The following is a 27,690-nucleotide window of genomic DNA, read 5'->3' as shown; positions in this document are numbered from 1 at the left end:
TGAGCATGATGTGTGTTCAGGCCAGTGGTTTCTGTGTGTTCAGGTCAGTGGTTCTGTGTGGTTCTGTGTGTTCAGGTCAGTGGGTTCTGTGGTCCTGGTCAGTGGTTCTGTGTGGTTCTGTGTGTTCAGGTCAGTGTTTCTGTGTGTTCAGGTCAGTGGTTTCTGTGTGTTCTGGTCAGTGGTTCTGTGTGTTCTGGTCAGTGGTTCTGTGTGTTCTAGCCAGTGGTTCTGTGTGTTCTGGTCAGTGGTTCTGTGTGTTCAGGTCAGTGGTTCTGTGTGTTCTGGCCAGTGGTTCTGTGTGTGCTGGTCAGTGGTTCTGTGTGGTTCTGTGTGTTCTGGTCAGTGGTTCTCGTGGTTCTGTGTGTTCTGTGTGGTTCTGTGTGTTCTGGACAGTGGTTCTGTGTGTCCTGGTCAGCTGGTTCTGTGTGTTCTGGTCAGTGGTTCTGGTCAGTGGTTCTGTGCAGATCACCTGGTGGAGCGGACCATGCGGGCCAGCAGCGTTCTCTTCTCCTCCAGACTGAACTGCATCGCCTCCCCGGAGTCTCAAACTTCTGTCTGATCCACTGACACTGCCTCCAGATCGTTGATGAACATGAACTCAACTCCGATGTGCTGACAGTACGCCATCTGGAGGACAAATACTACAAATATTACTACGGGAGGAGGAGGAGGAGGAGGAGGAGGAGTACTAGCAGTATGTAGCAGTAGTACTAGTCGTATTACTACGACGCTGTGTCGTGTGTACTAGTATAGTAGTAGCACTAGTAGTCAGTAGCAGTAGTAAGAGGAGTAGTAGTAGCAGCACTAGCCATATTACAATGTGCGCTGTGTGTGTATTCAGTGTGTGTGTGTATTCATTGTGTGTGTATTCAGTGTGGTGTGTGTATTCATTGTGTGGTATTCATTGTGTGTGTATTCAGTGTGTGTGTGTGTGTGTGTGTGTATTCAGTGTGTGTGTGTATTCAGTGTGTGTGTGTGTATTCAGTGTGTGTGTGTATTCAGTGTGTGTGTGTATTCAGTGTGTGTGTGTATTCAGTGTGTTTGTGTATTCAGTGTGTGTGTGTGTACCTCCAGTCGTCGTATGATCTCCTTCAGCGGCAGTGCGCTCTCTGATCCTCCGATGAAGGTGGTTGTCGGCAGACGGAACACCTTGTCCAGGTCCGACTCATCCAGACCGTAGAAGCCTACACATCCCACAATGCACCACAGCCGGGAGGAGTCAGAGGAGGGGGAGGGGGGGGGAGAAAAGAAAGGAGGAGGGAGAAGAAAGGAGGAGGGAGGGAGGGAAGGAAAGGATGAAGGATGGAGATGTAGAGGGAGAGGAAGCCAAGAGAGGGGAAAGCGCCGCGCACACACACACACACACAGACACACACACACACACACACACAGACACACACACACACAGAATGCATGAAGGCCGTGGGCGGGACAGAAGAGAACATGCATATGAGTTAGTAATGAATGAATGAATGGATATGCATGATAACACAGGAAGGAGAATATGCCATGACAGCCAATGCATTAATCAACAGACCGGCAACAGACAGACAGGCAACAGACAGGCAACAGACAGGCAACAGACAGGCAACAGACAGGCAACAGACAGGCAACAGACAGGCAACAGACAGAAAGACAGGCAGTAAACATGCAGACAGGAGCAGATGAAGAGAGAAGACAGAAGAGAGGACAGTGTGAGCAGAAGTGATGGTAGTAGTTTTAGTAGTAGCGATGGCAGTAGTAGTAATATTTGTGGTAGTGATGGTAGTATTTGTGGTAGTGATGGTAGTATTTGTGGTAGTAGTATTTGTGGCGGTGGTTTTGGGACAGCAGGACAGGATGAGGTTCATTTGTGGGGTTCAACATGAAAAAGTGAGGAGAGACATCGTTAGTATGTTCATGTCAACAGGTTCACATTCAGCTCATTCATCGCCATAGTAACTGACTCTGTTAGAGTTAGCATGCAGCATGATTAGCCTTTAGCTGCCTGAACCTGCTACTGTGACACAACTAAAGCAACCAGTCGACCTCCTGCTAGTTATTACCCACAATACCAAGCAACAGTGATAAAACACTCAGGTTCACCCAGAGCCTTATATCTGTTAACGTCGTCACACTTCAGGGTCTGAGAGCATCAAACCAACTCCTCAGTGATCCAGCTTTTACTTCCTGGAACTAAATTTGGTTGCTAAGCGATATCAGCCAGAACTCAGCTGATTGGCTCAGACTGAATGTGTCACATGAAACTGACAACTGGAAGTGAAAGTTGAATCACTAAGGGTTAAAGAAAGGTTCCAGACCCTTAATGTCTCAACTTTTTACATTTTGTCTTTGAATCTAATCAACCCAACTCTTCAATCAACACATAAAAGGCGGTGATATTATTTTTGGGCAATGCAGTTGGGCAACTGTCCCAGCAACGGGCAGCACAGTGAGCCACAGGGTCAAATCTATTCCAGTGTTTCCTGGCAACAACATATCTCTACAGGATTAAAATAACAATGCTGAAGCAACTCATTGGGCAACTATTGCCCATCACCTTTTCCACAAATTTTGCCTTGTGTAACACTGCTAGTTGCTAAGCAACAGCCAGATCTCTGACTGGCCGGACTGGAGGAGTTATCTGGCAACACCCTCAGCAACATTTAGATCCAGGAAGTAAAACAAAAACCCAGGAAACTGTAGGAGGTAAAAAAAAGTTGCTGACTCCAGCTGACAAAGTGCTGCTCTGACTGTCAGACTGTTCAGGACAGAAACCAGAGAGAAGACCAGGATCAACAGGTCAGCAGGTCCACAGTCTCATTTCTGGGAACCAATCAGACGGTGAGCGAGTCGACCTGCCGCCGACTCGACAGAACAGAACCGGCTCAGGTGGAGAATTTGGAACGGAGTCGTTTAAAATCAGAATCACTTCAATCACCAAGTCTCCTGAAGGTCCAGGAGGCGGTCTGGTGTTGGTGCAGAGACTCTGACACCAACATGGTGGTTCAGCACACACTGACACACCGTGCCACTACGGAAACTGTCAACATATGAAGAGTTTCATTCCAACTTCATTCATTCAATTCAATTTAATTAATTCTACAGAGTTTCCACAGGCTGACGGTGGAACTGGTGGTGAAGCAAATAAACCTCTGGAGGGGAAACTGCTCCACATACAGGCTCAGACTCTGCTCCAATACGCCCACTGACGAGTCGTATACAGGTGTAGAGGTTCGTTCCTGTAGTGGAGTAATATAACATTTATATTTTTTATTATCATCCTTACTTACATATTATCTTTCTTTCTTTCTTTTTTAATCATTTTACTAGACAAATTTAATTTGTGTTTTATGTGAAGCACACTGAATTTGTCTTGTGTATGAAATGTACTATATGCCAAAAACTGACACTTGCTCATATAAAATGACAGCTGACATGAAAGTAAAGCACATTACGAGTTTCTATTAAAACTGCACAAGGCAACTTTTCACTTTTGAGTCCTCAAGTGGCAGCGGGAGGTAACCGTTTGATTTTTGGAATTTTGAAGGACTTCATTACCCAGAAATCATATAATGTGACGTCAGTGAACTGAACTCAGATCTATGCGGAGCACTCATCGTCAAGTTGTCAAAATGCTGCACTCTTTTAGTTTGATAAATGGATTAGATAAATGTTTAAGAATGACGCTGTGAGGACCTTGCAGCAAATATTGCATTTCGCAATTTGTTCATTGACTTTAGTGAAGCGCAGCCTCACTTTGGAAAGTCTGAGGCGATCTGCCGTGTTCAGTCAGTCCAGTCAACAAACTAGTTAGCGCACTCTTGGATTATGTCATTAGTTGCAGCTGGCAGCTGTAGAAGAGAGTGGAGAAAGAAAAAAGATTCGATAAGAGATTCGTTAGACTCTGAGCTTAACGTTCTAAAATAGAACCGGCTAACGGAACCCAACCCTACTTTATACTGGCACGAGTATGAGTAGATAATGACAGAATTTAAATTTTTGCGTGAACTATAGATAGAATCATCTGTGCTTTTTATATATTGACTGTTTGTATTTTCCCTGTGAGAAAATCTGACAGTAATTGATACGAAGCTTTTTGGAATGAAACCCTTCGTGTTCTCTGAACCAACGCCACCCAGACCGCCTCCTGCAGGCTTCTTGCTCTTGGTGACTGGTTGACCTTTGACCCCTGTGAGTCAGCGCTAGCCTCCTGGAAGAGAAAGTCAGGACAGAGGTGAAGCGTCCACAAGCTGAGAGGAAACAGAGCGAGCCTCCGGACCCTCAGCTTGTCTCAGATAATAAAAAGCTCCACTTCACCACAGAGAGAGCAGCCATGTGTGGATGGAAGAAGCAATGTGGTGACATCAGAGGCTGAGTGAGCGGGGATATGAGTGACATGTTGGAGGAGGGGATTATGGGTATTTTAATCAGGTTAACTTGATCAGTGGTAACTTCAAACTGATTATGGGACAGTTAGGGGGAAATGAGTTATGGAGGAGAGAGAAAAGGCCAGAGAGAGAAAGTAGACGAGTGTGTGTGTGTGTGTGAGTGTGTGAGTGTGTGTGTGTGTGTGTGTTTATATACACTGCCCATCAAAAGCTTGGGACACCTAGCTTTTGAAAATGTTCAATAAATAAACATGTTTTCTTTGTCAGTTTGCAGTAACTGAACCCCATTAAAGACTAACTAGGTTTAGTGTGAGAAAAAAATAAATCATACATGTAAATATTTGTGATGATAAAACTAAAACAATTCAGCTATACGCTCATTAAAAAAAAAATACTTTCTTCGAGCCGACAGTCTGAGACGCTCTGCCATGAAAAACCTTCTTCACACCAAAGAAGAAGAAGACACTTTGATCAACATAAAGCTGAGTGTTGAACAGATCTAAAGTATCAGGAAATAGATATTTTATAAACAACAACAACAAAAGCATTGTAGCCATTTTTTTTCCTTTACTTCTTCGTTGAAAAATAACAGAAAATCAAATACTACTTTTAGAAGAAAAGGCAAAGTGTCCCCAAACTTTTGCCTGGCAGAGTGTGTCAAATGTTGAGGCTGTTGGGGGGAATTCAGTTCTATTGGACTGAAATGTAAAAAAAAGCATTTATAAAATCCCTTAATAAAAACTCAGCGGAGTGTAACTGATCCTTAACAAAGCCCTTTGACTCCGATGTCTGGACTCCAGTGACCCGACATGAAGAAGCCAGCAGGAACACTCGACCCGCCAATCAAACAGCCGAGCTGGGCGGGCTGACAGCTGATTCAGCCAATCAGAAAGCTGACCCGGGCACACTGAGGCTTCTGACCGACCGAACACACAGCTCAGCCTGGAGACAACAAGCAGCCGGGCTTCACGCACCAATCAGATGGCCGAGCTGGCCGGACTGACGGCCGAGCCGGCCAATCAGAGAGCAGAGATTGTCCAAGGACAGGCAGGACGGTTGGACACTAACCGGGACGCAGCAGCTGGATCCTTTGTTTGTGTGACAGATAATATCCAGATCTAGTAGAGAATAGAATAACTGACACAAATGTTATTCCTATTATCTTGGATAGTTTAGTCATGATATGAACATGAACAAGTCTCTCCTAAAGCTAACCAGCATGCTGTATGAAGGATTTTCTAATGAGGCACTACAGACTATTTGTTGAAAAGCAGAACCTGCACACCGAAGTATGATTTAACTCTTTATTACATGACGTCTGGATCCATGATGGATCTTCGTCAGGTCGAACTAAAATAGAAGCACCTTTCATTCACCTTTAGACAGGAAGACTGTTTCACCTGTCCTCTACCTGTGGTGACAGTGAAGCTTATATATAGGATGAATGAACAGGTGGTTCTAACTGCAGAAGTTCGTATTGGGATTTCGATTATTTTTTTGATTAATTGCTCAGCTCTAGTTTCTATTCACTATATTGTCACCTGGGCACAGACGTCCGAATCAGCCAACCAGACAGCTGAGCTGAACATGACATCACAGCTAGGAGACGAGACGCAGCCGGGGCCGTCTGACTTCTGCAGGCTGCCGGCCAATCAAACACCTCAACCGGAAGACAGGCAGCTGAACCAGCCAATCAGAGAGCTGAGTCTGGCAGACTGACAGCAGAGACGGTGAACAGAAAAAGCCGAGTATCAGGTCGCTCCAGAGAGAGAAGCTGTCGTCTGTTTACAGTCCGGCTGAATCCCTTCAGCACACCGACACACTGAGCCGGAGAGAAAAACTCCACCATGAAACAAGTTGTTCCTGCCAGCTTGGACAGTTCAGCAGATTTCTAGACTTGTGTACATTAACAAGTCTCTCACACAGCCAACACATCTACCAACTGCTGCAGGATTTTAGTATGGGTGAGCTCAGTGGGAACGGAAACCACAAAACCATGGAAAACAATAAAGCAGAGAGCCAAGACAGTGTGCTGTGTCATGGAGGCTTTCTGGAGCCGCCGGCCGACAGGAGACTGGAAACACGGGAACTTTACAGGGTTGTCGGCAGGCCGGGAAACTGAAACTGGCAGTAAACTTACTGCAGACACAAAAATTGTCATCACGATTGCAGAGAAAACAAAGTGTGTTTTGGCTCTGGCCTCCACAGTGTGAACAGGCTTGCTGGCCGAACTGGTGGGACTCTTCATGTGAGATCGTCTGCAACCGGTCTAAGATCTTGTAGCGAGCCTTGGGGAAGAGTAAAGGTTGTTGTTCATATGGGGCGTCGTTTCCAGGGAACAGCTACACTCCTAGTCTGAGGGCAGGGGAAACTTAAAAAGAAGGAACAATTTCCTGAGTTCGGGTCAAAGTCAAAAGAGGGGGACTGTTGAATCCGGTACTAGTGATAAGGTGCCAGGGTTTATTATTTTGGGGTCTACGCTCCCACTGCCCCGAGTTCGTAACAATAAATCTCCGTCTGCCATTAATTTGGCATCCTCGCCTCAGTCATCATTTACTCTCAAGTCAAACTCAAACGACGGAGAACCCATAATGCAGTTCATCTCTTCAAAATGAATGTTTCGAGGCCAAGATATCTGCACCTTCATGACTGTTGCTGTCGCAGCCTTTTCCAGACCCACAACACACCAAAGGCAGACTAAGATGCGTCATGTTTGGACAGAGTGACAGTAGTAGTTATGAAACCAACAGGTGATTTGTAGATCAAAAAGCATCTTCCTGCTCAGCTGGTTAGACTAATCGCTGTCTGTTACGGTGAAGAGCGACACTAGTATTAGTAATGCAGACGTATTCTGTCCTCTCCTCACTAAAAAATTCCATTGAAATGGAAGAAGGTACAGCAGAATATGCTAAAACTGTCCTGAAGCCCAAACCAAAGCTGAAAAGGCCAACAGAAGGAGAGGAACAGCTAAAAAGAGAAACAGAGAAACAGACTGGAAGACAAACTGAGATAGAAACCAAAAGAGAAAGAGACAATAAGAGTGAAAGAGAGAGTACTAGAGAGATAAACAGAGAAAAAGAACTACTGTTCAGATTGTCATTTTCTCAAGCTAACAGGAAAGCAGCCTGACAAACACTAGAAACGATAAGAGAAGCTAACGGCTACAACAGGCTGAACATCTTCCATCAGTGAAGCACAGAGTGAACTCAGGTGAACTTCAACCTGAAATATGGAAATTTGTGTTAGATAACACCGCAATTAATGCAATAAAAAAAATACTTGTTTTCTTTCATTTACAGCTAAGGTTACATAATGGAAATAAGTATTATCAGAGTGATTTAATGTTACAAAAGCGCAGTATTTCAGGGTAAAGGTCACCTGTATGAAATATGTCACTGTGCGTCAAACAGAAAACTTCCAGTGAATGTTGCAGAACAAACTAGTTTCTGAAAGGTAACTAATCTATCAGAGGTCACTACACACCGCTCACTGTACAGAGCAAACTACCAGCTGGAAGCTAACACAGCTAGCTGGACAGGCCTGATACACAGGAGACAGTTTGGACGACACACAGAGCAGCAAATAGTCTTTTACAACACAGTTAGCAAGTGCTTCACAGATAATAAACAGTAATAAAAGAGCCAATAAGGTAAATGATGAGAAAAGTTAGAAATGAATTAAAAACAGGGTGAAAATAAAGGCTAAATACATCAAGAGTGGGTAAAAAAAAAAGGTTTTAAGTGTAAGCACAGTAATGTAAATTTGTAATGTGAAGTGTAGTTTGCTGTAGTTTGTGTCAAAGCTGCTCTTCTGAATCTCCTCAAACTGTCGCCTGTGTACGGTGGCCTTAAGGGACATTTCACTGTGGTAGAATATTTTATTACCCCACACACACTGGAGCAGTCAGCCTCCAACACCAGCAACAGAAAAACATTCATCCTACTACTGATAATAACAATAACACTAATAACAGTAATAATACAGTCTGTCTCCCTGTAGGGAAACAGACTTTTCTCTTGATGAAGACAGCAAGAGTCAAAACTAGACTTTCTAGCTGCTGCTTCGTGTAACACAACACTGAAAAAAGTGAAAATATGTTAAGGTGCAAAAGTGTAATTGAATAATTTTGTTTCCTGAACCTGAGACAAATAATTGTGATTAATAATCCTGATCACAATATTTAACAAAATAATCAGGATTATCATTACTGCCATAATGGTGCAGCCCTACGTATTCGTATAAATGTCAGAAGCATGTATTAAAGTTTAGGTTTTAAAAACAGAAGTAGGTGAGTGGTGTAACTCTGGCCGGTGGGCCTGTTGCTGGTCGACCAGACAGGAACTCCAGCAGAACATCTGGTAAAAAGTGGAAAATATTCAACCAAAATGAAATATCTCTTTATTCCCCTAGTGCATCTAGCTCTATAGGAGCTCAACCTGCTGCCAGCAGAGGTGTGACCAAGTCAACTTTGCTCGAGTCCCAAGTCTAAATGTAGATCACCAAGTCAAGTCCATGTCATTAATGTCAAGTCTCAAGTCTAAATGTAGAACAGCAAGTCAAGTCAGAACAAATCAAGAGTCCAGTATCAATTTAATATCTTAAAGAAAACTAAATATCTAGGACTTTTCAATGCAATATGGTTTTAATAGGATAAAAATTTGGTAAGAGCATCATGAGTTTGATTTCTATAACAGTCAAGTCATGTGACTCGAGTCCAAGTCATGTGACTCGAGTCCCCACCTCCGGAAGACAGAGCGGTCCTGAGCTCCTACAGAAGTAAATGCAGTCCTGAAGTGAACGCTCTACCAAGCTGCAGCTCAGTGTCCGGCGCTGCGTGTCGACACACGGCAGCGTCGGTTCATACCTCCTACTGTTAGGATTCTCAGCCTCTCCTTGAACATCGCCACGTCTGGGAGCGTCAGCAGGGGGCAGCAGAGGGAGAGAGACCCGGACACCGTTAGTGACCTGCGACCCCGCTTAACCGCCAGCCATCTTGAGCGGGACACCCATTTTTATTTTTCACCCAAAAAAAAAACACCACGACTTCTCCAGCACCAAACAGAGCGCACCGGCCCGGCATCCCACGTCTCCAACACTTAAGGGAGAAAGTTAAAACGTTTTTCAGTCTCAGGGAGAGCGGTTGTTTGGTTGTAAAAGGTCTGATTTTGGGGCGAAGCGGTGGAGGACGTGGGATACGGCTCTACCATGCTGAGGTCACACGGCCCTCACTACTGAAGCCACAACACAGCCGACCAACACTGAGGGGTTCACACATGAAGGCATTCTGCAGCTGACCGTAACCACCAATACAACTGCAAATGGAACGCTATGTATAAAAAATATTATTACACACTCTAAAATGTAACTATTTAGTAATTAAAGGGCTCAAGATAGCCAAAAACATCATTAATATTAGATTTAGAATAATAGATTTTTACTTTCATACCAGCAATAATTTGAGTAGGAGTTTCTTTCTGGACTTTAAGTTTTCATTGATGGACTTTGGATCACAGAATTAAAAAATATAACATTTTGCATGTAACACTAGAAAGCTAATTGATTTGGGGGATCAAGGAGAAGGTAACAAGACATCAATTGAATGGGATGAATGTAATTAAAACGGCTATTTATTTTGAAAATCTTATAACAGTGGTTTGTACAGAAATGATGTCTGGCACAAGTCATGGAGGGACTCTGAAAGCTGAGAATCAATTAAATTTTCATTGTTAATTTAAAAAGACAGTTCCAGTGTGATTGGAGTTTCTGATAATTTCCTGCATTCCCTTCCTGTTTTCCATCACTGTAGATGGTTTTCCAGCTTTTATCACGTTAGACAACAACATTTGAAATTTTTCGTGAAACAAACGCTAAAGAAGAAGCAGTTTAAAGTCATAATTGTGTAAAATCTAGCTCTAATTTGTTTCATTTTGCAGACTATAGCTGGCAGAAGCGTCTTGCTTTGGTTTGTCTGTTGGCTTGACTGGGATCATTTTGATGCAACTTTGCAAAACACGATTGTTGCTTCTCGTTCAGAGTGATGGATTACGTTTACAGACTGAATCAGAGTCTCCAGTTGTTTTCTCTTCTGTTTGGAATTGAATGGGAGTGAATGAGCCTGAGAGGTTTGGCAAAACTTATTTTAAAATCTCTTTAATCGTGGCGCATGCATGTAAATACAGTCAGAATTAAGATTAAAAGGGAAAAAAGAAGCAAAAAAGCTCACTTAGTAGGTAGGGTTCAGTGCCTATAAATAATAATTATTATTATAATTAATTAACAAATTAATGGTCAAACCTGTGAACTTTCAGTTGCAGGTCAGTCAAAACTAGACCACCTTTACATTTTACTTTTAATTTTCATTCCATTTTACTGTTATATAAGTGGTGGAAGGTCTGATTAGAACCTGTATGGAGAACGTCAGTGTCGGTTCCTGCGACAGCAGACTGAACTAAACCAACAGACCAACAGACCAACAGACCACACCTAGCAGCTGACAGCCTGAGCAAACAGACCGAACCTGAACAGCTCAACACCTACAGTCAACACTCCCTCTCCACTTCTGCTTCACTGTGCACAGCGGGAGTGAGATATCACTGATGATGAGGAGGGTGAATTTACAGACGGTGAAGACGGAGTGCAGAGACCGTAAGATAAACCACACAGGGTCTCTGGTCCAACTACCCAGTCTGTCTCTGGTTACAGATCCACAGCAGGGACGTTACCGGTTCCCTCGCTACAGGAATATACGGCTGGACACCGGAGTCCTCTGTTGTCACCAGAAACTTCAAACCTTTTGTGTACAGTAGAGACAGTGTCAGCTCTCAAAAACAGTACAAAAAAGTAGGGAGGTTTGTTACAGGACACATACGAATAGTACTTTTTGTTCCTGTAAAACTGGAAGTTCCAGTACTATTAAGTGTAAAGGGGTACAATGTGCCAACAGTCGTGTAGTATTTGAGTGTCAGGGAGTGTGTAACATTAGATTGTGCATGAAGGTTTTTACTGCAGAGAAAGCAGGCAGGGTTGAAGCTAATCGGCAGTTAGTCGAGCTACAAGCCAGCAGAGCCAGAAGAGCCAGAAGAAGGAGACTGCAGAGACATTCAAACTGATACAGGACCAGGTCCCAACATTCATACTTACATACTACTGGGTTGGTCTAAGATTCATCGGACTTATAAGGAAAAAAGACCCTGAAAACTGATGAAATACTAGAGTACAGCTGTCCAGTCAGATAAGACAAGTCATAAGATTCATACTCTCATCATACTTAGTGTAGAAAAACCACTGAAAACCACTAGACTGTCCTGTTGACTCAACACAGCCGTCTCTAGACAGCACAGCAGGGTTCAGCTGTCTCTGTTCCCTCAATATAAATTTTGGTAGGCTTGTCATATTCAACCTCTGTCAAATGCAACTTCTATTGAGTCTTGAATTGATGGAATTGGAAGTGAAATGGGCCTAGCATGTCTAGACCGGACATACTGGCCCATTACACCATATCCTCGATGCCATTTAGCAGAATCAATACAGATTCCCATTTAAAAACTGTTGGCTTGGCTTCACAGGGCCAAGCTGGTCCAAAACTTCAATGTCTCTACAGCTATCAGCAAACAGCTATAGAAACAGCCAGCAGCTAGCGAACAGCTGCTTGTACAACAAGCTAACATGGCCACAGCTGAGAGCTAATATGTCCAAGCATAGCTATAAGCTAGCTATAAGCCAAATGATAAAACAAAAGCTAAAGCTAAATGCCAACTGCTCGAAGCAAAAGCTAAAACACAATCACAGCTAACAGCTACAGTAGCAGGTTTTTGCTATCAGCTCAAGGATGCTGCCAGCAGATTAGATGGCAGCTAACAGAACGATGCATTGATAACAGGGAAGCTAAAGCTAACAGCTAGATAGTAAAGTTATAACAGTCGATTTTCACCAACACTTCCAAGATACTGCTAATAGTCCAGCAGATTATCTGCTGGCTAATGGGAAGACACAGAGCTAGATGGAAAGCTATTGCTAACAGCTAGTGGCTAACAGCTAGTGCTAATCCCAGTAAAACGTCTTCCACAGGAGACTAAGGAGCCAGAACAGACCTGGTCTGATAGTATCTGAAATCATCTCAAATACTCTTATTTTTGCTTGTGTCACTTCTCGTTAAAGATGGTTATTATAATATTTTTCTTTAGTAGCCTGAGCTGCTTCTCCCAAATCTACAGCTGGATTTACTCAAGAACAGAAATATGATTTTCATGCTTTGTGATTCACATCTGATGGTTTTTCCCTGTTAACATGCTGTGAAAAGATCAGATCCAGGACACATCAGGTTAAAAAAATCTGTTTTTCTGTTCTTGTGTGAATCCAATTAAGATCAGACCACTTTGACTGTAAACCCTTGAACCAACATGACTCTGGTTCTAAGGTTCTAAGGAAAGCTGAATTCAGAGAGGTCATTTCCATCCAGAGGCTTGGATCAAGGGGGTAAAACCTTCCCGATCTGAGGCAAAAATAAATACAATGGGTTTCTAAACATTTGGACAACTTGAGGGAGACTTGGCTTCCAAGACAAGAAACAGGGTTCCAGCCCTTGGACGGAAACTAAATCAAGCACTCACCGTTTTCCAAATGTCTTTTTATCCAAATTTGAATACATTTGGCTAACAGTTTGCCCTGGGTCCACATTCACACATATTAAATATAGTCTAATAAGTTTTTAATTGTAATTTTAAGATAAGAGTACTGGATCTAGGATTACCGGTCAGGTCACGTGACCTCTATTCCAAGATATGTGATGCATATGGGCCCAGGTCTGACAAAGACTTTCCCTAGTATAGTAGAACGTTCTGGAAACATTCTCAGTATACGAGTAGGTACCAAAAACATTCCCGGTATACAGAACAGTTCCAGACACATTCCTGGTAAAGGAACCTTCCAGAAACATTCCCGGTATACGAGAAGGTTCCGGACAAATTCCCAGTTTACAAAAAGGTTCCAGTTTGAGAGAAGGTTCCAATACAAGAAGGTTCCAGAAACATTCAGCGTATACGAGAAGGTTCCAGAAACATTTGTAGAATACAAAAAGGTTCAGAAACATTCGGCGTATACGAGAAGGTTCCAGAAACATTTCCAGTCTACAAGAAAGTTCCAGTTTGCGATGAGCTTCCAATATAAGAAGGTTCCAAAAGCATTCAGTGTATACAGGAAGGTTCCAGTCACATTCCCAGTCTACGAGAAGGTTCCACAAACGTTCCCAGTATACAAAAAAAAAAGATAAGGTTCCAATACAATAAAGTTTCAAAATCGTAGATGGGAAGGTTCCAGAAACATTTCCAGTATACAAGGTTTCATTTCAAGAATGTTCTGGAGACATTCACCATATCTGAGAATGTTCCAAAGATGTTCTAGAAACTTTCATCGTATACGAGAAGGTTCCCAAGATTTTCTAGAAACTTAAACCGTATACGAAAATGTTCCAAAGATGTTCTAAAAACTTTCACCAGTTCCCGTTCAAGACAAGGTTCCAATACAAGAACGTTCCAGAAACATTCTCAGTTTACAAGAAGGTTTTACAGATTTCCCCAGTATGTCAGTAAGTTCTAGCACCATTTGCCGATATACGAGAGGGTTTCAGATAGTATGGCAGCCAGGAGAACGGGAGGGGGGATGAGACGTTCTGGTTGGTTCTAAGGGTTTAGCTCCTCACCCAGCTTGTCGGAGGAAGTGATAATGTCAGTGGGGACGCACGAGTCCAGATCGGCGTCCATGATGCCGAGAGGGTCCAACTGGGCCACATGGTGCCCTCGGATCTACAAGAAGTGACAACAGTACAGAACCCACCCAGGACAGGATGGGAGGGGGGGTGGAGGAGGAGGAGGAGGAGTGGTACGCCAGGAAGAGGAGGAGGGATGAAAGGGAGGAGGACAGGACCACGAGACAGGAAGGTGGAGTCAGAAAATGAGAGGGTGAAGAAGAGAGGAGGTAGGAAACGAAGAGAGAAGGTAGGGGAGAGGAAGGGATGAGGAAGGAAGGCATTAGGAGGCATCAGGTGAGGTGGAGGATGGGCGGAGGAGAGGAGGAGAGGTAGAGCCGGTGTGGACGGGTGGGAACGAGAGGCGACGAAATGAAATAACCAAAAGAGAAGAAGAGGCGGAGGGTGGAGAGAGAGGAGTGGAGGAGAAGCAGGGTGGAGTTTGGAGATTTAGGAAGTAAGAGGAGGGTAAAAAGAGGACAAAGAAGAAACAAAACATAAAAACAAGAAAACAGAAGAAAGGAGGGAGAATAAAAGAAGAAAAAGACAAGGAGACGAAGAGAGAGAGAGAGAGATTTGACAGGAGGAGAGAGACAGGGAGGGTGGGGGGGGAAAGTAACATTAACACCACAGGCCGCAGCACATCATCTCCTAGTCTCTCACCGACGTGCTGGAAGCCGGTATTGACCGGAGCATCGTCAAAATTCACACAGCTGATTCCCAGCGGGTCCAGATGGGCATTGTGATGCCCCATCACCTAGACGTCAAACCACACCCACACAGTCATATTCATATTATAATGTTAACAGTTACTCTAAATCTCCATCACCTAGACGTCAAACCACACCCAGCACACACACCAGGTTATCACAGTCATCATCATCATAATGTAATAATAATAATAATAATAATAATATGAATATGTATTCTAATACCACATCCCATAGACATGGTACACCCCACACACATATCAGGTTATCACATAGTAATAATATAATATAATATAATAACTATTACATCATACTAAAATCATATATATCCTCAGACTTTATAAATAACTTAAAAGTGAGAATCAAATAGAACAAAAATACATTAAAATAATACATGTTCCATTGCAATTATTATTAATATTATTAATAATAATAATAAAATTGTAAAAATAAAAAAAAAACATTACAGTTTCCCTCCATGGATATATTACAATGGGACCGTCAGGACCTGGAAATATGGTTAAGAAACTGGAAAACATTTTATTAACAACAAAACGCATCAGGGGCGCTGCTAGTGTATGTGTGTGTGTGTGAGAGAGAGAGTGTGTGTGAGTGTGTATATGAGTTTGGGGGGTGATACTGTTTTAAAGTTCCCATATTACTCGGTTTTCATTGATTTTGGTTCCAACTCTCCGTTGTGCAAATAAATGTAATTTAGTTCAAAGTTGAATTTAATTAGTCTGCAGAAATGAATTCATGAAACATCTTTACTCATTTATGTATAAAAACAGAGGAACGTTTGAATTTCTATAATATGGGACTTTTAAGTGAGATGAATTTAGGGGTGTGGGGGGGTTGGGGGTGTCCTGTGTCACCTCGTGTCAGGAAGTCTTTCCCAGCAGCGCCCCCTGCAGATCATTACTGGTACTTTAGAAAAACACTAAATGGCCAAACTGATCAGTGTCTGTGTAGGAACTATCACCAATCTGTGTGTGTGTGTGTGCATATAATCTACCAGAGTGTGTGTGTCTTTATACAAACTAGCAGTATGTGTCAGATATAATCCACCTGTGTGTGTGTGTGTGTGTGTACCTGGTAGGCCCTGATGAGGGACTGGACAGCCAGGTGATCCTCCACCAGTTTCTCCACGTTGGGCTGCGCTCCGACCAGCGAGGAGAACTGGGGAGAGGCCACGCCCCCCGGAGACAGAGACAGGGGGCTCTGATAGGCCGAGCCTGGAGGAGCGCCGGCGTTCGCGTTACGAAAAAACACGTCCCACGACTGGAGGAGGGGGGGAGGGAGGAGAGGAGGAGGAGTAGAAGAGCAGAGAAGAAGAAGAGAGAGGATAGGAGAGGAAGATGAAGAAGAGAGGAGAAAGAAGAGTGAAAAGAGAACAAATGGGGAGAGGAGGAGACAGAGGGAAGAGAAGAAAGGAGGGAGAGGACAAGGAAGGGAAAGGAAAAAGAGTGAAAAGAGAAGAAATGGGGAGAAGAGAGGGAGGAAACAGAAAGACAAAATGAGAATATTTTAATAACCAAGTGAATGAAATGATAAATGTCCACACTGAGCAGTGTGCTGCTCCTGTCTACTGCTCCAACACATCATCACCTCCACTAATATAAGATCAATAAAACATCAGACCACAGACCTCCATCTGATCAGACCGTATCCCTGGGAACCCGTCTGAGAAGATTTGTTGTTGTTGATTATAATTTAGAACAGAAATGCATAACAGCCTCTAGTGAGGTGGGTTGACACAGAGAGCAAAGTCAGAGTCATTCTTACTGTGACTGAAGCTGTAGTAAATTCAGCTATTCCTCATTTACTAGGAACCTCCTGAAGAACTCCCAGAACCCCCAAAAGGATCCCTGAGACCCACAGAAGGACCCGGGGGAACCCCCACAGCTCCCAAAAAGTCCCCTAGAAACCCCGGAAACCCACTGTAGGACCCCTAGAACTCCATGAAGTATCCCTAGAACCCTCTAAAGGACCCCCAGAACCCCATGAAGAACCCCCTAAAGGACCCCCAGACGGACCCACAGAACCCCCGGACGGACCCACAGAACCCCCAAAAAGACCCCTGGAAACCCCCTAAAAGACACCCAGAACCCCCTTAAGGACCCACAGAACCCCCAGAACTCCCAAAAACGACCCCTGAAAGACCTCCAGAAACCCCTGAAGGACCCCTGGAATGACCAGAAAGACCCCAGAACCCCCAAAAAAAGGATCATCAGAACACCCTGAAGGACCCCCAGAACCCCCAGTACACCCAAAAGGATCCCTGGAACCCTTGGAATGACCCATGGAACCCTTAGTACCCCCTGAAGGCCCCACAGAACCCCATGAAAGACCAGCGGAGCCCCCAGAACTCCCAAACGGATCCTTGAAACTCCCAGAACCCCCAAAGAACCCCCAGAACTCCCAAACGGATCCTTGAAACTCCCAGAACCCCGTGAAGAACCCCTAGAACTCCCAAAAGGATCCCTGGATCTCCCAGAACCCCACAAAGAACCCCCAGAACTCCCACAGCTCCCAAGAAAAAAAAAGAGTATTTCCGGACAGGAAGAATCAGGACTATTATGATATTATGAGAACAAAGTGAACTTTCCTCCTCACAGGCTGTGGAGGGATGAATGTGTTTTTCCTGCCTGGGTTCGAGTGTCAGGTTTCCAGGCTGAGAGTCGAACTCATACCAGACTAATGAGTCACGACTCTGCCTGTGGATCAACAACATCTCATTCTGCCTGTACGATAAAAACCTCAAGTCTGCACCACGTTAACACGGTCATCACAGACAGAACTGAGTGCATCTGCAACTCAAACCTGGAACTATACACAGTAACTATACATGCAGGGTGTGGAGCAGGGTGTGACTGCTGATCTGCCGACATGAACCAGCAGCAGCAGCAGCATGTCCACACAGGAGGAATTCCTCATGTTGAACTCCTCACGAAAATGTCTAGCTGCAGTTTAGGGGATTTTTCATGTTAATAATTTGAAGGATTTTCCTGATCCTGGACGAGCCGACTCTTCTGAAACACACTGCGTCGTTTCCATTAGGCGTCGCCATCAATCTGAGAAAAAGGCTTTTTCTCTTTGTCTTATTTCCTGATGTCTGAGGTTTTCATCCAACCACAGCAATGTTGTTTACAGTAAGAGGCACTGACACTGGTATGATCACAGAGCGAATATGTGATATATTACACATCGTGTAAACAACAACGCATCAGATACTTCCGGGTTGTTTTTGACCGCCAACTTGAAAGAAACCGCCCTGAGTCTACTCCAGAGCAAATGACTAAACGGTGTTGTGTTTGAGGGTGAAGACAGAGGGTTTCTGAGGGGAAACGGGTTGGGATTATTTGGGTTTCTATCAGGAAAGTCGAAGCAGGCAAAAACATTTTTTAAAAACTGACATCTAATGGTTTCATATTATAATAAAATGAATACTTTTTTGGCTGCTGGTCAGACCAAGGAAGAAATCTGAAGAATCACTCTGGGCTCTAAAACTTGTGATGGGCATTTGTCATTATTTTTGACATTTTATAGACTAAATGATTCAATCGATTAATTGAAGAAATAATCGTTTGATAAATCGATAATGACAATAATCATTAGTTGCAGCCCTAGGTGAATCATGTTATTTTCCAGTGTGTGCCTCCCCCGCAGTAACAACCCCGACCCCACTCTGGTCTTGTGACTGTTGCCCAGGCAACCGGGATGCCTGATGCAGTCGCGGCAACCCGACACCCCGTCGCCCCCGGTGACGGGACACTCTGACAGCAGAGCCGGACGCCGGACGACCTGACAGAGCCAAACCACCGTGAGCCGATTAACCAAACTGTGAACTTTTGTCTCAGCAGCAGAACCAGAAGGAGCCAGAACCAGAACCAGGCTCAGGCCCAGGCTCAGGTTTACACAGCAACACAACACAGACTCTTAACATTTAGACACAAACACCAACGAGGAAGAAGTCACAGGCTCTCAAAGAGGTTTCAGGATAAAACCACTAAAGGAGGATGAAGAGGAGAGAGAGCGGAAAACAGAAGAGTTCAAACCAGAACACAGACTCAGGATCCGCTCCAGACAATTAGTTGTTTCCAATTCATATATTGCGATTTTATTTTCCAAAATTAATAACTGTAGAAATCGGCCACAGAAACATTTAACTTCCACTCATTTTGTCTGCTACTGAAAAGAATGACAGATAAGACGCAAACATGGCAGTAAGATAATTTTCCGTTCCTCAAATCACTGAGACTGATCTTCGCGATTGATAAATGGGATTGTAGTATTTTACAATATAATCAGGATTATCAATTCACAGTGCAGAAATACCCAGGAGGAAATACTGGGGCGAGGAGGAAAACAAGAATCTGATTATGTTTCTGTGCTTCTGAAATGCAGGGTACAAAAAGGGAGCAGAGCAGGACAGCAAGACGAAGGAAACAGCAGTCTTCATCAGTCTTCATCAGTCTTCATCAGTCCTGAATGGGAGGTTTGATTCTCTAAAGCTTGAGATCCTGGGAAACCTGCAGGATCACGTTCCTAAATATTAAGTACAATGCCCGTCCTGCCACCGCCGCCGCTCCCAACACTTCTCACTCCTCTGACACATGAAAGGAGCTCACATGTTTCTACAGTCAAATGAAATCTGAAAGTGAATTTGTCATCCAGACACGAACAGATCTGCTTCCATCCGTCTGCTGCAAACATCTTTTTTTTTATTCAAACAGCCAGTTGGAGACAGATTTAGTACTGAATGTGTTTTCTGCATGCGGGGAAACTCCCTCCACTTTGTTCTGGCACCAATTACAGACTTCAGCCTGATGAGTCAGACCGCTTTCAGAGACAACCCACCCAAAAACACATTTACATTTCAGATGGGAGTCATTGCGTGATTAGTCAGCTAAACAGCGGGTGATGTTGGTCAGTCTGAACCCGGCCGACACGCCAGGCTGCACAGAAACCAGCCACTTTCCAAACTCTGCCACTTCATTTACCGGGGAAATAACTCGGGTCTCATCTTCCAGCCGGGCTGAACGGGGCTACATGGTTTTGGTTTACAAGTTTCACAGATTTATTATATTATACTCAAGTTTCAACTGACTGCTGCACTGCACTTTCTGTTCTGTGCTCTTTTGTCCTCTTTCCTTCTGTCCGTTTTTAATCTTCTGCTTGTTTTTAACTTGCCGTTTCTCTTATTTCTTTCTGTAAAGCACTTTCTGACGCCTCTTTTGAAAAGTGCTATAAATAAAATAAAGTCTTGTCAGATACGTTTCATCTGGTTTTGACGTGTTTCTAGTTTCAGACGAGTTACAAAACTTCACATTCATGGGAAGTAAAGTCAATCCACATCTCCGATTCCCGTTACTCTCTAAGGGCAAACCGAAACGATCCCAAATTCATCTCCCTGCAACCGCCACACATTACCAACAGCTCATGTGACTCACTGAAAGTCTCATTTTGACCCCAAGAACAGAAATCCTGTCTGATCTTCTCTTGATCCTGGACAGTAAAGTCTCTTCCAAACCTGGAAACAAGACGGCCGAGACGCTTCAAGAGCTTAACAACACTCAAATCCTCGGTTTTTACATCCAAATGAGGTTTATTTAGGCCAACTCTAGTGCTTACATAATGTAAATGAACCCAAATCCCTGGAAAAAAAAATCACTCAGCGTGTCCAGATAGTCTCCCATTCACTGTCAATGGAGCAGGTTTTGCCTCTTGTTGACATCGCAGGTTAAACCTTCTGCCTCCTCTACAGCTTTATCTCAATATAAAACATGTCAGTCTGTCTGGTGTGTCAGGAACATGAATGGTGATATCAGCTCCATGTTATTCTGCTGTCAGGAACATGAATGGTGATATCAGCTCCATGTTATTCTGCTGTCAGGAACATGAATGGTGATACCAGCTCCATGTTATTCTGCTGTCAGGAACATGAATGGTGATATCAGCTCCATGTTATTCTGCTGTCAGGAACATGAATGGTGATATCAGCTCCATGTTATTCTGCTGTCAGGAACATGAATGGTGATATCAGCTCCATGTTATTCTGCTGTAGTAATCACTAATGAGACTCTTGACCATCACAGTTTCACAAGCTCTCCATCCAAATTATATTATTGTCACTTTGTAATGACATTTTTAAATTGTTGTTTACATTCTAGCAGCCAATGGCATCGCTAGAAAGATTTGAGTCTCAGAAATAAACAGAATTCTGCACAGTCAGACTTTGTTGTCGCTGAACTTTTATTGATCACATCGGATCCTGGTTGGATTGATCCTGAACCTCAGATCGAACCGTACTGTGAGATAAACAGATCATCCCTACTTCTCCTTGACTTTCCATAACTAAGTCGGAGCTTCCGTGACCTGAAACTGTTCTTCCTTCCTGGTTTCTTCAGGTTGTTTTTCAGTCTGAAAACTTCTGATGTGATGAATGTGTGAAACAAGCTGGAAAATGGAAAGTAATCCCTTTGTAAAATTCCCTGACAATTCTTCCCCAGACAATTTATCTATCTTATTTCCAGGATGAGCGTGAACCTTGTTTTTTCCTGTATGTGAATGTCTCTCTGTGTCTCCCTGTAGGGAAATAGTCTTTTCTCCTGTATAAAGAGTCTGAAAAAGTCAAAAAATACAGAAATTTAAGGCCTTAAAATGTATTAAAATGTCTTAAATCCAGGGCTCTTCACTCCACCAACCTGCTGCCCCACATTTTCATTTTAACAAGTCAAGACTGAACTGGTGGAGATCATCAGACTCCCATCAGACTGGGAAATAACCAGCAGACACCAGTTTAATGCAGTTTAAATCCACCTGCTCAGTATTAAATCTAGCAGCTGATCTCTCTGACCACTCTCTCTTTTTAAAGACTGCTTTTAATGTTTAATGTGTAAGTATCGGTTTCACTCTCCTTTGTTTTGTGTACTTTTGTTTTCTCTCTCCTGTCTGAGTCTGGAAAACCTGCATGATGGACTTCACACTCACAAAATATTCACACACCTCCGATCTAGTTTGCATTTACAGAAAAGATTTACAAGAAGCTGCTTTAAACAGCAATACAGCATCACTTGAAAAATAAAATCAAGAATAAAACATATTTGAGCAAATACAGTATATTACAGGTTTGCAGCTTCAGTTCCATTCATTCAAATACCGACTTGCAGATTTATAAATCCTTTGTGAATTCAGATTTAGGACAAAAGGTGTGTGGATGTTTTCTGAGTGGAACCAACATGCAGATCCTCAGGTGTTTCTCTGCAGTATCACCGTCAGATCTGAGTCCTGAATGATTCATAACACCGCTGTTAAAGGAAACGTCAGAAAAGATCTTTGTATTTCTGCCAAATTTCACCAACAACAAAATGATCCGTCCACTCTGTGGAGAAAGTGCTGCCTGCTCTTTCAAAAACAACTGATGACACAAAATGAAACCTAAGGATGGAGCTTGTTAAAGCTGCGGTTCTGGACCCTGGACAGGGACAGATGTAAAAACAAAACTCAAAATTCTCACAGTTCTGTTTCGTTGTGATGAGCGAAGAGAAAACGCTGAGCGGATTCAGGAGAGACCGTCTGTTTCAGTATGAGCCTCTGTGGCAGAGAGGCAGGAGGAGACTCACATTAAACCTCTCTCTCTCTGTGTCTCTCTCTCTCTCTCTCTCTCTCTGTCTCTCTCTCTCTCCACCACATTGTTCTGTGTGACCTTGCCTATATAAACTCTACTGTCAAGGCCGGTCTGTGTAAATCACTGACATGTTTTAAATTGCCTCATAAAACGTTCAGACCCCGACCTGCCGAAGTGTCCTTGAGCAAGACACTGAATCCCTGCCAGCTGCAGACCCCGACCTCTGACCTCTGACCTCTGACCTCTCTGTGGAGGGAGGGGCAACAGAAAAGACAGTTTCCCCACAGAGAGAAATCAAATACCACATGATGAGCAGACTGTCTGTTCTGCAGGAGGAATGTGTTGACCAACATATTCCATCCAGGCTCCGGCCCGTTTTATTCTTCTGAAACCTGTTTTTAAATTCATGTCTGACATTTTATCAGCTTAGTGGATTTTGGGTTTTACTGTTTCTAAAACATGTTCTGACACCGCCTTGAAGAGCTGTGTGAGATTATGACGTACCCACTGTGTGTGTGTGTGCGTGTGTGTGTGTCCTGTCCTGCTGTGTAGCTTCCAGCTAGCTTGCTAGGTTAATAGCAGCAGGTCACACTGTCTGATCCTTATGTAACAACTACAACATGTAACACAATACACCTCAAAGGCTTGGCACACACACACACACACACACACACACACACACACACGGTTATCAGGTTACACTATGATATAAGGCTGCATGATTTTTTGTTTCATTTCGAGTGCGATCTGCATCAACAAAACAAAACAAAACAGTTTAGATGCTGAAGAAAGACGCAACATATGCAGTAAAAATTATTTTGTTCCCCGAATACTCAACGCTAATAATGATCAGAGTATCTGGCAAAAAACCCTGCAGCCGACTGCGATAACCTTCACCTTAATGACTGTTCCTGCTTTCAGGAGCCGCAGTGCAACAGGAAAAAGGGTAAAATAATGTTTTTTAATGGGGTTTTTTTTATATTCCCAATTTTATAATTAAGTAAGTATGTCTGTATTGTGATACATATTTTTGGATTAATTTCTATATATTTCAGGGTGTTTTGGGATTTTGTAAATTAGCAGCCATTGGAAGCTCGTCAAGTCGGCTAGTTTGTATATTGTTTGTAAATTTTATAGAACAGAGAGACTTTATATCAGTTTGTCTTTGTCTGGATAAAACATATCACACACATTGTGGCAGCAAAGTGCAAATGCCAGTAATGTCTTGGTGTCGACGCTTCACATCTCCACCTGCAGCGAACCACAGAAGAAGAAGATGAGCGTCCACAGTGGCGTCCGGTGCGTTTCTCTTCACTCTGCAGCTAAATCTCTCCCAGGTTTTCCACTTTAGCCACAGGACAGCAACAGACTGTCAGTGGGAGCTTCCTGCTGACTGAGCTGCTTTTAGCTAGAAACTATTATTAGTCGCTCGGCCTTCAGCGGTCAGCTGACTGGAGGAGCCTCATGTTGCAGTCGGCCTGCAGGGGGCGCTGCGCCTCTCTGGCTTCACCTCCTTCAGTTTCCCAGAGGGTTTAAGAAGAAAATCTTTTATTACCAACAACCACAGAGTTCTACTGGGGCCCCGGGCTGCTGCTACTACTGCTATAAAAAGATTTTCTGTTTATTTTTCTATTTGTAGTTTTCTATATACCACTTGTGTATTACTTCTCTATACACTAAGGCTACAACTAACGATTATTTTCATTATCGATTAATCTATTGTGTATTTTTCCAGATTAATCAATTAATCATTTAGTCTATAAATGTCACAAATAATCACAAATGTCCATCACAGTTCCCAGAGTCCAAAGTGATTCTTCAAATGTCTTCCTCAGTCTGACCAGCAGCCAAAAAACCCAAAGGATTCATTTAATGAGATGAAATAAAGAAAAGCAGAAGTCTGGTATTTTTACTTGATAAATGACTAAAACAATTAATCAATTATCAAAATTCTAGTCGATTAATTTTCTGTGGATTAATCGACTAATCGTTTCTGCCCTACTGCACACCGCCTCATTAAGAGACAAATTCCTTAACTTCTACTCCTAGTTTCTACTTCTCGTTTTATGATTTATTGTCTGTGTCGTCTGGATGTTCAAAGCGACCTGCAGGAGAATCCACCAGATGGATTCCCAGTCTGAACCAGTCTGTCCAGTAAACCTGCAGCTCTTACCTTGTGGACGCTCTTGGGGTTCTCCAGCCAGGCGAAGTACATCTCCTCCACGTAGTTGGAGCTCGTCCCGTTCAGAAACGGCTCCGAAGCCACCGGCGCCGTGTAGCACCTGATTGGCTGAAACGTCCGTGTGCCGCTAGCGGCGGCGGCGGCCGTGGCCGGCCGCTGCTGGCCGACAGTCTGAGCCGCCTGCGAGGCGGTAAGCGGCCGCAACCGCGCCGCACAAGTCCTTAAACGATGCATCAGCAGTCCTTAACTATCACACACACACACTGTGGTGGTCAGTCTGACGGGCGGGACGTCCTCTACCTCAGGACACACACTCCGCTGGGTTCAACTGCCAGGACAGGAAGAGTCGACTGGACCGGTCCGCTGCCACTGGTCCGTCTGTCACTGAGGGAGAGAGACACCATGTCAGAGAAAGAGAGAGAGAGACCATGTCAGAGAGAGAGACAGAGAGAGAGAGAGAGAGAGACCATGTCAGAGAAAGAGAGAGAGAGAGAGACCATGTCAGAGAGAGAGAGAGAGACACTATGTCAAAGAGAGAGACAGAGAGACCATATAAAGCACATTGAATTGAATTGAGAGAGAGAGAGAGAGAGGGAGAGAGAGAGTGTGAGAGAGAGACGGAAAGAGAGAGAGGGAGAGAGAGAAAAGGTCAGAGATGGAAACAGAAAGACTCGAGTGTTCACACTGAGCGACACGATCACCAAGTCAGTCCAGTCACTTCCTCCAGAGCGGAGCGACCAGGAAACTCAGCTGATGATTGGACGCTCAACAAGATGAACTTTTCACCGTCAACAGCCAATCAGATTTCAGCTTCCTTGTTTCTCTACTGATGTGCTACTGACTGTGTTTCATCAACAGTTCAAAATGGAGAAGCTGACTCCAGCCGTTCAAAGCTTCAGTTCTCTACAACTTTTATCTGAAAGTCAACAGGAAGAAACGACTCACAAACAAAGCTTAGGGAACAGCTAATTACTTTCAATTAATGCTACATAATTACCGGCTGCCAGCTAGCTGTATGTACTCGTTAAAATGACGCAACATTATGAAAGACAACATCAGCCTGTTGGTGGAGGTTGTGAACAGGCAGATCACTACACAGATGTAAAGGGAGCCTCTGGCCCCGCCCACAATCTGTAAGAACAGAGCGACACATCGACCAAGTCGCTCGCAGTGTGAACGCCATGTGACAGAAAAAGGAAGAGTTATGAAAGAGTCAGAGGACAGAGAGAGAGACAGAGAGAGAGAGTGACAGAGAGAGAGAGAGAGACAGAGAGAGAGAGAGAGAGAGAGAGAGACAGAGAGAGAGAGAGAGACAGAGAGAGAGACAGACAGAGACAGAGACAGAGACAGAGAGGGCGAGCGAGGGGTCGTGTCAACATGTAAACACCTGTTGGACAGGAGAAGCAGAATACACACACACACACACACACACACACAGTGTGTGTGTGTGTGTGTGTGTGTGTGTGTGAGTATTCTGCCAACACAGCACCAGTTCAGCTGTACAGGAGCACAGAGTGTTTCACAGTAACACACACACACACACACACACACACACACACAACACTGGACTACTGTTCCAAACAGGAAGTGTTATCTAATAGCAGATCTGGGCGATATGGTGAAATCAATATCACAATAAGGATTTTTTTCGATATCGATATATATCACAATATGACAACTGTTCTCATCAGTTCCGACAGCAGAATTGTGCATCATGATTTCCCACGATCACCACATCATCACCATGTGATTCACTGAAAGACTTGAATTAAGGCCCGGCTCTAACTGACAGGTGTGTAAACTCTGTCAGTACTGACCGCTGCACGCAGGACGCAGTCTGTTTGCTGTACTGCACTATGGCACACACACATATAGAGTACATGTGTGTGTTTGAGTGTGTGTGCACTCCTGTGTGTATGTGTGTGTGGGAACGCTCAGTCTGGACTCAGTAGTACAGATCATTGAAGCAAATTTGCCTGCACAAGCTTTACTTTATTAGTACTACTTCATTACCACTACTACTCATTACGACTACTGTAACCTAACCAAAACTAATGAAGTGCAATATGTTTGACAATTAAAGTTTAGGGCTCCTAAATTGTTTTTCATCTCAGCACCAAAAATGATTAACTCGGTTCGCGCTCCGGCTGCACAGCATGGGAAACCTTTGCTCCAGCCATATGTTCCCGTGTGTCTCCGTGTGTTTTGACCTTGTTGGATCCCCAACAGCCTCCATTCTCCTGCCCTCCGCCCGCCAGGCCCCGCCCCCCGCCGCCTGCCCTGCCTCCCCATTGGCTCCTGAAAAGGAATCCCGCCCGGAAATAGGACTCCAAAGCTCTCCTATTGGCCCAGCAGACTGGCAATCACTTTGTCCTTTCTCAAGACATGGGTTCCCGAAAATTATTCCCTGACTTATCAAAACAATGTAGAAATATTCTGTAGAAAACTTGCAGATGACCAGACTGACAGGCTGGAGCCTGCAGTGTGTTGGTCAGCAGTCTGGACATGCAGCTACATCATTAGCTAGCGAGCTAACCTGTAACGTTATGTAATTAGCCGGCTAGCTTCGCTGAAATGCTTCTACTTTCCACTTTCTATTAATTGCTATTAGCATGCTTGGCTAGCAGCTACATGGGTGCTAACTGGGTTAAACGGGTGTTAGGAAGCCAACTTGTCGGTCCTATCAGCATTTTCTCCTGTTGAATAAAACATATTTGGTTCACGAAGCACCGACGGTTTCATAAACATACGTTAAATACATACACACAAACTGGCTAACTAGCTTGTAATGTAGTTACCGTAAAAGGTTTGTGTTAGCCGACACGCGGCTAGCTAGCCAGGTTTCGTCTTTCTCGAATTCCTGAAGACCGATTTTAGTTTTGTGTGGAATGAGCGCGGCGTCGTGTTTGCGTCAGACCGGAGATAAAAACTCACCGCGCGCTGCGCAGACGTCGGAAGCCCAAACCACGGCTTCAGAGTTAGAGACGACTTTCAGCGGCTCTCCTCTCGGCCGGTATCCCAGATGCCCTTCGCTTCTCCCGGTAAAATAATGACAG

The 27,690-nt window shown here is 43.9% G+C and overlaps 1 protein-coding gene across 3 annotated transcripts; it reads right to left on the bottom strand.

Annotated features, from left to right (window-relative positions):
• Positions 1 to 473: 473 nt before the first annotated feature.
• On the bottom strand, positions 474 to 27,690 carry ogdha (oxoglutarate dehydrogenase a). Of its 3 annotated transcripts, XM_071899102.2 has the most exons (7): positions 27,569 to 27,690; positions 24,626 to 25,018; positions 15,915 to 16,103; positions 14,068 to 14,170; positions 9,235 to 9,279; positions 1,069 to 1,184; positions 474 to 627 (listed from the first exon to the last, which is right to left on the bottom strand). In XM_071899102.2, the coding sequence occupies exons 2-7, from the start codon at positions 24,866 to 24,868 to the stop codon at positions 544 to 546; spliced, it is 780 nt and encodes a 259-aa protein (XP_071755203.2). In that variant the 5' UTR covers positions 24,869 to 25,018; positions 27,569 to 27,690; the 3' UTR covers positions 474 to 543. The 3 variants fall into 3 exon arrangements, with proteins under 3 accessions (XP_071755203.2, XP_078141164.1, XP_078141165.1); XM_078285038.1 differs by lacking the exons at positions 474 to 627; positions 1,069 to 1,184; positions 9,235 to 9,279; positions 14,068 to 14,170 and adding an exon at positions 14,194 to 14,869; XM_078285039.1 differs by lacking the exons at positions 474 to 627; positions 1,069 to 1,184; positions 9,235 to 9,279; positions 14,068 to 14,170 and adding an exon at positions 14,194 to 14,869 and having other exon boundaries at positions 24,626 to 25,012; positions 27,569 to 27,680.

Source organism: Centroberyx gerrardi, chromosome 8 (assembly GCF_048128805.1).
Source record: "Centroberyx gerrardi isolate f3 chromosome 8, fCenGer3.hap1.cur.20231027, whole genome shotgun sequence".
Lineage (NCBI taxonomy): Eukaryota > Metazoa > Chordata > Actinopteri > Beryciformes > Berycidae > Centroberyx > Centroberyx gerrardi.
Note: the sequence above shows the minus strand (reverse complement) of the source record. Positions and strands in the feature narration are given on the sequence as shown.

Bases quoted from the DNA above. Each gene is read 5' to 3' on its own strand.
- ogdha (XM_078285038.1), bottom strand. From the start codon at position 24,868: ATGCATCGTTTAAGGACTTGTGCGGCGCGGTTGCGGCCGCTTACCGCC. The intron at 16,104-24,625 runs GTAAGAGCTGCA...CCCCTCCTCCAG, and splicing joins ACCCCAAGAGCGTCCACAAG to TCGTGGGACGTGTTTTTTCG. The intron at 14,870-15,914 runs GTACACACACAC...TTTGACGTCTAG, and splicing joins CCCTCATCAGGGCCTACCAG to GTGATGGGGCATCACAATGC.